The sequence below is a fragment of the Maniola hyperantus genome, chromosome 6, assembly GCF_902806685.2.
Source record: "Maniola hyperantus chromosome 6, iAphHyp1.2, whole genome shotgun sequence".
Taxonomy (NCBI): domain Eukaryota; kingdom Metazoa; phylum Arthropoda; class Insecta; order Lepidoptera; family Nymphalidae; genus Maniola; species Maniola hyperantus.
The window spans coordinates 16,861,070-16,872,079 of record NC_048541.1 but is presented as its reverse complement, the minus strand read 5'-3'; the positions used below and the strand labels follow the sequence as shown (position 1 = coordinate 16,872,079).

General features: G+C 46.2%; 1 protein-coding gene across 2 annotated transcripts; it reads right to left on the bottom strand.

Moving 5' to 3' along the window:
- Positions 1 to 1,343: 1,343 nt before the first annotated feature.
- On the bottom strand, positions 1,344 to 9,792 carry Hip14 (palmitoyltransferase Hip14). 2 transcript variants are annotated; one of them, XM_069499009.1, is made up of 5 exons: positions 8,175 to 8,672; positions 5,325 to 5,928; positions 4,087 to 4,449; positions 3,839 to 4,010; positions 1,344 to 3,771 (listed from the first exon to the last, which is right to left on the bottom strand). In XM_069499009.1, exons 1-5 carry the CDS (start codon positions 8,271 to 8,273, stop codon positions 2,895 to 2,897), a joined length of 2,115 nt encoding a protein of 704 aa, XP_069355110.1. In that variant the 5' UTR covers positions 8,274 to 8,672; the 3' UTR covers positions 1,344 to 2,894. The 2 variants fall into 2 exon arrangements, with proteins under 2 accessions (XP_069355110.1, XP_034825729.1); XM_034969838.2 differs by lacking the exon at positions 8,175 to 8,672 and adding an exon at positions 8,973 to 9,792 and having other exon boundaries at positions 3,235 to 3,771.
- Between the last annotated feature and the right edge of the window lie 1,218 nt (positions 9,793 to 11,010).

Sequence of the window (11,010 nt, the reverse complement as noted above, 5' to 3'; positions counted from 1 at the left end):
ACGTGTGACATACATATGTTTCCTTATACTTTCCAATCTTTAAGGTTGCCTGGTAGGGATCGCTAATTAGCGATAAGGCCGCCTTTTGTATCTTCCTTCTGTCTGTGTTTTTTATTCTTTAATGTAATCCTTCTTGTGGTTGTGCAAATAAAGTGTATTTATTATTATTATTATATGTGTCGCCTACCCAAATGGTGTGTGTGTGAATCACTCCAACATAGTCTCTGTGTGATCTCTATTCTCTCCAACACAATAACTTGGATATGGAATCTATTTGACCTTCCCATGATAAATATAGTTAGGTTATCCCACTTCTGAAATGTTCCAGAAGTATAGGGATGGTCTTCAATAATAGTCAGTTTCCAATTTCACTTCACTGTATTTTTAAGCATAGCTTGCGCCTTCGACTTAATTCTCACAATTGACCGCCATTTTTATTAAACCTACGCTTTCTTTTTATACTAATTTGACAGGACAGCAAAACTGATATATTATTTTAAAGGTTGGTATTATTTAACTTCCGGTATTTTACAAATTGCAAAGTGATTGAACTAAATGATACTTCCTGTGACGTCACAAATCATTAACGTAACAATTAAATCAGCTAGATGTTAAACATGACACAAAATATGTTGATTCAAATAGTTAACAATTAAATATGACTCATAGTCCATTCTCGCCAGATATAAATAACAATCAATCCATTGTATAAGTCTGGATGCCTCATGATGATGGCAGCCATGGAGATGTGGTTTTTGACATGTTCTAATTTGCATTAGACGAAAGTCATTGTTGTGGTTACTGTTTGTTGGGTTAGTTAATGTTGTTGTTGTAATGTAAAGGTTAGCTGGTTGGTCTGGGACCGGCATGGGGATTGTGGAGCCGGTATCTAGGTAGGGACTTAGCTAGGCTGAGTTAGCGTTGTCTAGTCTCATCGGCGACATTGATATCATGACTCATAATAATTAGTGAGGGTTGCTATAGTTATTGTTGAGGGTAGTCTGTGATATCTCTCGTACCTAATGTGCGAGAATATTGTTAGTGCGCCCACGAAGGCTCGGTTAATCTATAAAGTTGTAATCCTGACTTATCTGTGTCAATCATCATCTTCTTCATGAAGGCAGCAGGCATATCCCGACATATTGTATGTATTTTGGTTTAGGTTTATAATAATAATAAAAGAGTTATTGGGGCTTGTCTTCAATTGCAAGCTTGCGATTACGTCTCTATTTCACGGAACCGAATTATTTCTATCGGGACTCTCGGACATTGAAGTGCTTAGAACCTGGCATGCAACAATTAAATAGGACAGGGGAGGTAGAGGTATTGAAGAAACAACACAATATAATTTTAGTTTATTTAATTCAAATGCATTTGGTATTAATTTTATATTACAACATTGTCTTATGGCGCTCTTCACAAAGGTCCGCGACCGGTGCTAGTATATCAGTACTATAGGTAGCGAGCAGTACAAGCACATACTTACTATATAGGAATAAGTGTTTAGAATATTTTGTTCGCATTATTTAACCGATATGAAGCATAAATCTAGTATCATACAAAGATTAGATATGAACATTTGTGATCAAATATATTTAAAATATTTACATCGAGCGCTCTCACGAGTTGGCGTGCTAATACTGGCTACTACTTGCAGTGTAATGTTGTGTTCGTGATCACTCGCACTCGCGTCTCTCTGTTACACACGCACAAACATACACAAACCTGCACCAACTGCGTGGTCGCGCTTCGCACTAAGTGTTACGAAACGCCCACTAAGTATTCAAAGAAGAAATTATAAGAAAGAAATGAGAAAGTTGTTACATCGAGCCAAAGAGACTTCTTGCACTGTGTATTATGCAAAGTTTATTTTTAAAAGGCAGGGTCTAGCCTGGCACGAGGAGTTAAGTAAAAATATAATAATTATAACCCTGCTGGCTGTTTTCTAGTTATTAGCTTTTTTAATGCTATCATTCAACGAAATATTATTAGTACCTTAACATGGCGCATCAAATACAACACTTACTTTAGTGATCTCCCTAAACCCCATTACAAAATATTATATCAAATTTACGATAAACTTTGTAAATGGCATGCTATTATATCAATGTTACCCGTGCCTACTGCAAGGAACCGATTTGAAAAGCTCAGTTTATTAGGGGTGGGGTAGTTTTTATTTACTAAACAATCAGACGTGGCCGTCTAGACACTTCCTTTTAAAATTCGTCAATTATACTTAGCTGAGCAGTTTAGGGGGCGTCCATAAATTACGTGAGGTGTTTTTTTTAAATTTTCTGTCCCTCCCTCCCCCCTGGTGAGATGTCGAAGATTTTATTCAACCCCCTCCCCCATCCCTCAATCTCACGTGAGATTTTTCAAAACGTGGGTTTCTTACGTAAACGCGTTGGATTGTTATTGTAAAAAGAATAAAAAATTGCTTCGTGCTTTTATTTACTAGTTAAGACTAGTAATCAATATTGCTGAGAGTTATAAGTGTAATAAAAATTTAACAATAGAATATCTTAACCATGTACAATCTGGATAAAATGGACCAAAATTGTATTTTTTTTTGTTTCAATCAGAAAAAAATTTGCGTGATATTTGCCGAGACTCCCTCTTTCTCCAACGTAAGATTAGATGAGATTTGACTCGACCCCCTCCCCCCTTAAACATCTCACGTAATTTATGGACGCCCCCGTACTGGAAACGAGGTGGTAAATCAAATAATTTCATTTAGAAAATAATAATACAGTTTCCCCACGAAACAATAGCTATATCGATTCGTTCATTTCTTCCATCTGCAAAACACACGTCTTACAAAATAGTTAATGTCAAAGACGAGACTTTAGTACGCTACGTACAAAATATAACATTACATAATTACAAAAATAGCATCATCCGTTTATCCGACACGTCACACGTAGTGCTGCGCGTCGTCGTCCAGGCCGGCCGCGGCCCAGTCGTGCGCGCGCGGCGCCAGCAGCCCGCACTGGCCGCAGCCCAGGAAGTCGGCCAGGTTGTGGAGCGGGCCGCGCGAGAAGGGCGAGCGGCCGCCGCGTCACACGTAGTGCTGCGCGTCGTCGTCCAGGCCGGCCGCGGCCCAGTCGTGCGCGCGCGGCGCCAGCAGCCCGCACAGGCCGCAGCCCAGGAAGTCGGCCAGGTTGTGGAGCGGGCCGCGCGAGAAGGGCGAGCGGCCGCCGCGTCACACGTAGTGCTGCGCGTCGTCGTCCAGGCCGGCCGCGGCCCAGTCGTGCGCGCGCGGCGCCAGCAGCCCGCACTGGCCGCAGCCCAGGAAGTCGGCCAGGTTGTGGAGCGGGCCGCGCGAGAAGGGCGAGCGGCCGCCGCGTCACACGTAGTGCTGCGCGTCGTCGTCCAGGCCGGCCGCGGCCCAGTCGTGCGCGCGCGGCGCCAGCAGCCCGCACAGGCCGCAGCCCAGGAAGTCGGCCAGGTTGTGGAGCGGGCCGCGCGAGAAGGGCGAGCGGCCGCCGCGCGCCTGGAAGTGGCGGTAGCGCGCGCGGTTCAGCTGCTCGTTGGTGGTCATGCCCAGGCACACCACCAGGTACAGCTGGCAGCCGGCCAGCACCGCCACCCAGAATAGGTGGAACGCGGCGTTCAGCATCACCCACGCCAGCCACGGGCAGCACGCGGGCCACGTGGCGGGCGCGCCGGCGCAGCGCGCCTCCAGCGCGCGCCACACGCCCCACAGCATCCAGCCGCACATCAGCAGCAGGCTGCCCAGGAAGCCCACAAAGTAGCGGTGGTTGCCGGCGCCTGCAACAGAGGGCGTGAGAGCAGGCCGGGGGGAGGGAGGGGCGGCGCGGGGGCGGGCGACACTCACCGATGCAGTTGGCGACCCAGGGGCAGTGGTGGTCGAACTTGGCCACGCAGCGGTTGCACACGGAGCAGTGCTTGGAGCGCAGCGGGCGCCGCAGCAGGCACGCGGAGCAGAAGCGCGCCGGCTCGAAGCCGCCGCCGTCCGCGCCGCCGCGCTCCGACAGCTCCACGATGGTCTGCGGGCGGCAGGGGGGTGCGGTGAGCGGGGCGGCGGGCGAGTGTCGACACACACGAGAGGGTCGACACACTCACCCGCAGCTTGTCCTGGCGCGAGGCGCGGATGACGCCGGGGTCGGAGCGCCAGGAGCGCAGGAAGGTGTACCACAGCGCCAGCGAGCACAGCAGGAAGGCGGCCGTGGCGGCGGCGCCCACGACGGGCGCCACGAACACGGCCCACGTGATGTAGAACCACAGCTTGGTGGCCAGGTACACGCTGAGCGGGAAGATGTTCTTGAGCTCGTCGTCCAGCAGCGCGTTGGTGAGGCAGTGCAGCAGCGCGAACAGCGCCGCCAGCAGCAGCGCCTTCAGCAGGTAGGCGGCGTCGGCCTCCAGCACCAGCCCCGTGAGGTAGAAGGCGAGGAACGGCACGCTCACCACGCACCACCAGCGGAACTTCTGCAACAGGAGAGTCACTGCGGACTTCAGTGACTTCAGTTTCAAATACTACTTTTTTCTGTTTAATCTGCTCGGACTCCCGCTTATGTAAGATTCGTTCGGTTCGGTGGGACATTGAATAATACTAGTTACGATTTGAAAAAAAAACCAGCCGAATCTGCTCTACAGCAGGCTTTGCTGTTGCGAACTAATCGTAAAACATGCAGCGCCACAAGTACTTCTTTCGATCGTTATTAATTCTGACCTATTGGCGGTCGAATTCCAGAAACGAGCAACAAATCAATGTTTAAAATGAAAAACAATTATTTTCCGTTCGAAGCTCCGGGAACTGCGATCTCGGCGAGTTAGTTATCGATGTAACGATAGACAATTTTGTATACATGTATATGTCGGGATAGGCCTGCTGCCTTCATAAAGATGATGATGATGATTAATCGGATAAGTCAGGATCACAATATTTAGATTAACCGAGCCTACGTGGACGGCATGATTTCTGTAAAAGCACGCCGGCAAATACAATTTTGTGTTCTTGCCACTAGGTCGCACTTTTGCGTTTTGTTTAATGTGAATCCGGCTACGACATATACATAACTTCATACTACCCGTTGATATCCTAGACACCTGGAACATTTCAGATTTATTTATAAACTCGTTTAAGAGTTAGAGGCTGCGACATTCAACTCGTAAAACAGACACTTTGGGAATCTTTATTTAGTAAACTGTAATTTTTTAAACAGTTTGAAATTTTCATATTAGCTTCGCACCGCTTAACGTCTCGCCGAGGCGAACCTCGGGACTCGTTTGCCGACAATGGCATTATTTCGTCGGCGACATGGCACATTTTGTTCCGTGCATGGGGAACACTCGCAACTCACTCTGTCGTAGGCCAGCCTGCGGAACACGTTCCTCTTGCAGGCGAGCGCGGCGTGCTCCTTGACGCGCTCCGCCACCTTGGCGCCCAGCCACAGCGCGTCGGCGTGGCCCTGCAGCATGGCCAGCGGCGTCACGCCGCGCAGGTTGGGCGCGTCCAGGCTCGCGTTGCCGTACAGCACGAGCGTGGACACGGCCGTGGCGTTGCGCGCCAGCACGGCCCAGTGCAGCGCCGTGTTGCCGTGCGCGCGGTCGGCGGGCGCCGGCGACGCGCCCAGCGTGAGCAGCAGGCGCGCGGGGTCCACGGCCGCCACCTTCCAGCACGCCCACATGAGCGGCGTCATGCCGCCCGCGTCGGGCGCGTCGGGCGGCACGCCGCGCGCCACCAGGTACGCCACGACGGCCGTGTGGCCGAACTGCGCCGCCAGGTGCAGCGCGGCGCAGCCCTCGGCGTCGCGCAGCGCAGGGTCGGCGCCGGCGCGCAGCAGCAGCACGGCGGCCTCCAGGTGGCCCTGGCGCGCCGCCCACTGCAGCGGCGTGGCCTGCAGCTCGCCGCCGCGCGCGTCCACGCGCGCGCCGCGCTCCAGCAGGAACGCGACGATCTCCCGCCTGCCAACACACACACACACACACACACGTCCCATGTACTGTAACTACTATCCAATTTTGGTCAGTCTCCACTTGTCTTTCAGTTTCAGAAGGCTAGAGGAGGCCTATGTCCAAATAGATTAGGGGGTCACAACAAATTTGGTAACCATCACCAATATGGATATTGTTGGGTTCAGAGGATAGAGGGCAACTCTCTGAAGACGAATATGCTACTCTGGTTGCGCAGAGTGGTTGACATAAGTATTTATGGCGCCTGGAACACGCGTTATCGTTACCAAAAATTACAAGATACGGATATGGCTGGTGATGCTATAGAAACTAAGTACTAGTTGTGCTCATGCAAACCGTATAAGGACTGATCACGATTCGGTTGCGTTTTCGAGCTACGCCCTTCCAAAGTACATGCAAAAAAAAACAACGACCAAAATGGCTGTTGCTTATGTAGGAAGTAAGTGCTAGCCTTACACTTGCAAATTATGTAAAAACCTACCAAAAATTTGGTTGCGTTATGGAGCAATGCTGGTTCAAAAAATCAGCTTATATGGAGCCCAAAAAAATAGTTGAATGGATATGGCTGCTGATAGTGTGATAAGTAAGCACTAGTTATGTCTATATAAACCCTGTAAAGGTTGACCTAAGATTTGGTTGCGTTTTGGAGCTATGTCCGTTCAAACATGTTGCTAAAATAAAAATGATAAGGAATATGGATGCTGATGCTATAAATAGTAAGTACTAGCTTCACACAACAAATTGTGTAAAAAATAATCAGAAATTCGGTTGCGTTTCGGAGCAAAGCTGGTTCTAAAAATATTTCTAAAATCGAAATCAAAAATCGAATTTTTGGTAACTTTTTTCAACAATTCCTATGTTTAGGGCTAGTATTTACTTTCCATACCATCAGCAGCCATTTTCTTATTGTTTTTATTTTAGCAACATTCGTTGATCGGCCATTGCTCCAAAACGCAACCAAATTTTAGATCAACCTTTACATAATTAACATGTATCCAACTTGTACTTACTCTTTAGACAATCAACAGCTACATGTAACCATTGTGAGTATCAGCAAGAGTAACATGTAACCATTGTGAGTATCAGCAAGAGTAACATGTAACCATTGTGAGTATCAGCAAGAGTAACATGTAACCATTGTGAGTATCAGCAAGAGTAACATGTAACCATTGTGAGTATCAGCAAGAGTAACATGTAACCATTGTGAGTATCAGCAAGAGTAACATGTAACCATTGTGAGTATCAGCATGAGTAACATGTAACCATTGTGAGTATCAGCAAGAGTAACATGTAACCACTGTGAGTATCAGCAAGAGTAACATGTAACCACTGTGAGTATCAGCAAGAGTAACATGTAACCATTGTGAGTATCAGCAAGAGTAACATGTAACCATTGTGAGTATCAGCATGAGTAACATGTAACCATTGTGAGTATCAGCAAGAGTAACATGTAACCACTGTGAGTATCAGCAAGAGTAACATGTAACCATTGTGAGTATCAGCAAGAGTAACATGTTACCTTCTGAATAAATCATTTGACTTTGACTAATTTTCTTCTAATTCTAGAATTTTACCTCAATATTTAGAAAAACTTTTCACATAATAATAACGTGTAACCATTGTGAGTATCAGCAAGAGTAACATGTAACCATTGTGAGTATCAGCAAGAGTAACATGTAACCATTGTGAGTATCAACAAGAGTAACATGTAACCATTGTGAGTATCAGCAAGAGTAACATGTAACCATTGTGACTATCAGCAAGAGTAACATGTAACCATTGTGAGTATCAGCAAGAGTAACATGTAACCATTGTGAGTATCAGCAAGAGTAACATGTAACCACTGTGAGTATCAGCAAGAGTAACATGTAGCCATTGTGACTATCAGCAAGAGTAACATGTAACCATTGTGAGTATCAGCAAGAGTAACATGTAACCATTGTGAGTATCAGCAAGAGTAACATGTAACCATTGTGAGTATCAGCAAGAGTAACATGTTAGCTTCTGAATAAATCATTTGACTTTGACTAATTTTCTTCTAATTCTAGAATTTTACCTCAATATTTAGAAAAACTTTTCACATAATAATAATATGTTGAGGTTAAATGGTTTGGATTTTAAGATTATATGAATTTAGGTAGTTTAGTAGTGTATGTAACGGCAAATAATGGATATCAAAAGTCGATGAGACCCGGTCGCCTGTGGCTTGGTCGTTAGCAGAGCCACATGTGGGGTACCTGTTGTTGATGGCCGCCCAGTGCAGCAGCGTGACGGTCTCGTGGTCGGGCTGGTTGCCATCCCAGCCGGCCTCCACCAGCTCCTTGACGTAGCATCATGGACGTCCGACACAGAGCGACATGTGCGGGGTACCTGTTGTTGATGGCCGCCCAGTGCAGCAGCGTGACGGTCTCGTGGTCGGGCTGGTTGCCATCCCAGCCGGCCTCCACCAGCTCCTTGACGTAGCATCATGGACGTCCGACACAGAGCGACATGTGCGGGGTACCTGTTGTTGATGGCCGCCCAGTGCAGCAGCGTGACGGTCTCGTGGTCGGGCTGGTTGCCATCCCAGCCGGCCTCCACCAGCTCCTTGACGTAGCATCATGGACGTCCGACACAGAGCGACATGTGCGGGGTACCTGTTGTTGATGGCCGCCCAGTGCAGCAGCGTGACGGTCTCGTGGTCGGGCTGGTTGCCATCCCAGCCGGCCTCCACCAGCTCCTTGACGTAGCATCATGGACGTCCGACACAGAGCGACATGTGCGGGGTACCTGTTGTTGATGGCCGCCCAGTGCAGCAGCGTGACGGTCTCGTGGTCGGGCTGGTTGACATCCCAGCCGGCCTCCACCAGCTCCTTGACGTAGCATCATGGACGTCCGACACAGAGCGACATGTGCGGGGTACCTGTTGTTGATGGCCGCCCAGTGCAGCAGCGTGACGGTCTCGTGGTCGGGCTGGTTGCCATCCCAGCCGGCCTCCACCAGCTCCTTGACGTAGCATCATGGACGTCCGACACAGAGCGACATGTGCGGGGTACCTGTTGTTGATGGCCGCCCAGTGCAGCAGCGTGACGGTCTCGTGGTCGGGCTGGTTGACATCCCAGCCGGCCTCCACCAGCTCCTTGACGCGCGCGAAGGCGCCATACTGCGTCGCCTTGACGATGTCGAAGCCGCTGTAGTCGCGCTCCGGCGGCGCCGGCGGCGGCCCGCGCGGCGGCGCCTCGCCCTCGCGCTGCGCCGCGCCGCACTGCCCCGCGGCCGCCGCGCCGCACGAGCCCTCGTACATGCTGCGCTCAGCCCAGCCCGTCGACACCCGACCCAACGATCCACATTCTCACTTGTCTCACGGACACGTCTCGTGACTCGATGATAATTCTTGGTCTCCAAGCTTCAAAAGTGAAAACTCATAATCATGTGCTGCAAAATATTGATATGATAATATGATAGTGATCTTGCTCCTTGGGTTTGCTTGGATTCTTGATTTTTTTTTTTTTTTTTATTTATTTTACGGCCCTGGATAACAGTCCTTTAAGGCCTTTGGATTCTTGTTTTTTTTTTTTTTTAATTTTTTTTTTTACGGCCCTGGATAACAGTCCTTTAAGGCCTTTCAAAAATTTACAAATACTAAAAATACAAAATTGCTTATAACTAAATATTATTCTAAAAATACAAAATTGCTTATAACTAATTAGTCTAACGTTTTTACACTTTATTTATAGTATTGCATATATAATTAAAAATAGACTTAAAATATGACGTTTTACACAACAAGTCCTTTACATGGCGGGGAATATCAATTTTTTGTTTTTGTTCCATATTTATAGTGTTTAGATCACTGGCTAATATAAGTCTTTGTTGGATTCTTGATGTTGATTATTGCCACAGACCAATAATTATTGCATCTATCAAACATCAAACTAACTGTCAAAGTCAAATCTATCAAACCGTCAAAATCAATAGGTAGGTACCTAGGTACCAACTACGGTAACGTGTAATGGTGTAAAGCCAGAAGAAGAACAAAAAAAAAAAAAAAAAAAAAAAAAACTACGGTAACTATTACTCTATGGTTCACTGTAAATTGTCCCCTGCTGTCATGTTGCCACCATTGCAGTTCCATTACTCTAAGTCGTAGACGGAGTAAAAAAGCTAGACTATAGTACTATTAGTACTAGTAGTATGTCGTACTATTATACTAGTACGCTATCTCAGACACGGTTACATATAATAATAATAATAATAGTTTTTTATTGTCAGGTATAAAACCCATAAACACATTTAAAAATTACAATAAAATAAAATATAACCGCATCTGTGATAGCGATTATTACCATTGTTTAGTTGTTAAATTCTCAAACTTTGTTTCCCAACTAAAGTTGCATGCCTTGTATGTGGGCTTTTTTCAAAAAAGTTGTCCCATTATAAAAGTCGTTGTCCGGCCACTTTGATGGTAATTTGATCAAACTTTATGAAAAAAAAAACAAGCTATTGTCTATGCTTACCAATATTGTTTAATATTTAATCTTTTATAATTTAATATGTAAATTCATTTTTAAGAGTTTTAAAAACATAAAATACCAAAAAATAAAATAGAGGAAGTACCTTCTGACATATGTCCCACTAACACCTTGTCAAGTTTAGAGTCAAAAATTATACCGTCCAAAAATATTTCATGAATATTTGAACACTGAGGTAGTTAAGTATGATACTAATTTCAAATTATAGCCCTAAAACAAAGACATTACGATAGAATTTTATTTAAAAAATACAATTTATTTGCTGTCCCGTGAAATTGGTGTTAGTGGAATTTCCGCTTACGCTACCGGCTTTTCGAGGTCTTCGAATGAAAATTGCACCATTTGCAAAATATTTTCGGAATACTGGCAACATTATTAGTCTATGGTAATCGCCATGTTGTATTTTACAAAAGCAGTCGCCAGAAAAACGCAACAGAAGTGGTTGCGTCGACTTGGTTCAAAAAATTTGTTCCAACAACGATACTGATTTTAATAGGTAAGGTTTGATTGCACATTTGTGTTTGTATGTTATTAAAGAGATTTGTTATTCTTTATTTGGAAA

Excerpts from the sequence above, each read along its gene's own strand:
- Hip14 (XM_069499009.1), bottom strand. The coding sequence starts at position 8,273 with ATGATGCTACGTCAAGGAGCTGGTGGAGGCCGGCTGGGATGGCAACCA. Across the intron at positions 4,450-5,324 it reads GCAGGCTGGCCTACGACAGA|AAGTTCCGCTGGTGGTGCGT; the intron begins GTGAGTTGCGAG and ends CTCCTGTTGCAG. Across the intron at positions 4,011-4,086 it reads CGCGCCAGGACAAGCTGCGG|ACCATCGTGGAGCTGTCGGA; the intron begins GTGAGTGTGTCG and ends TGCCGCCCGCAG.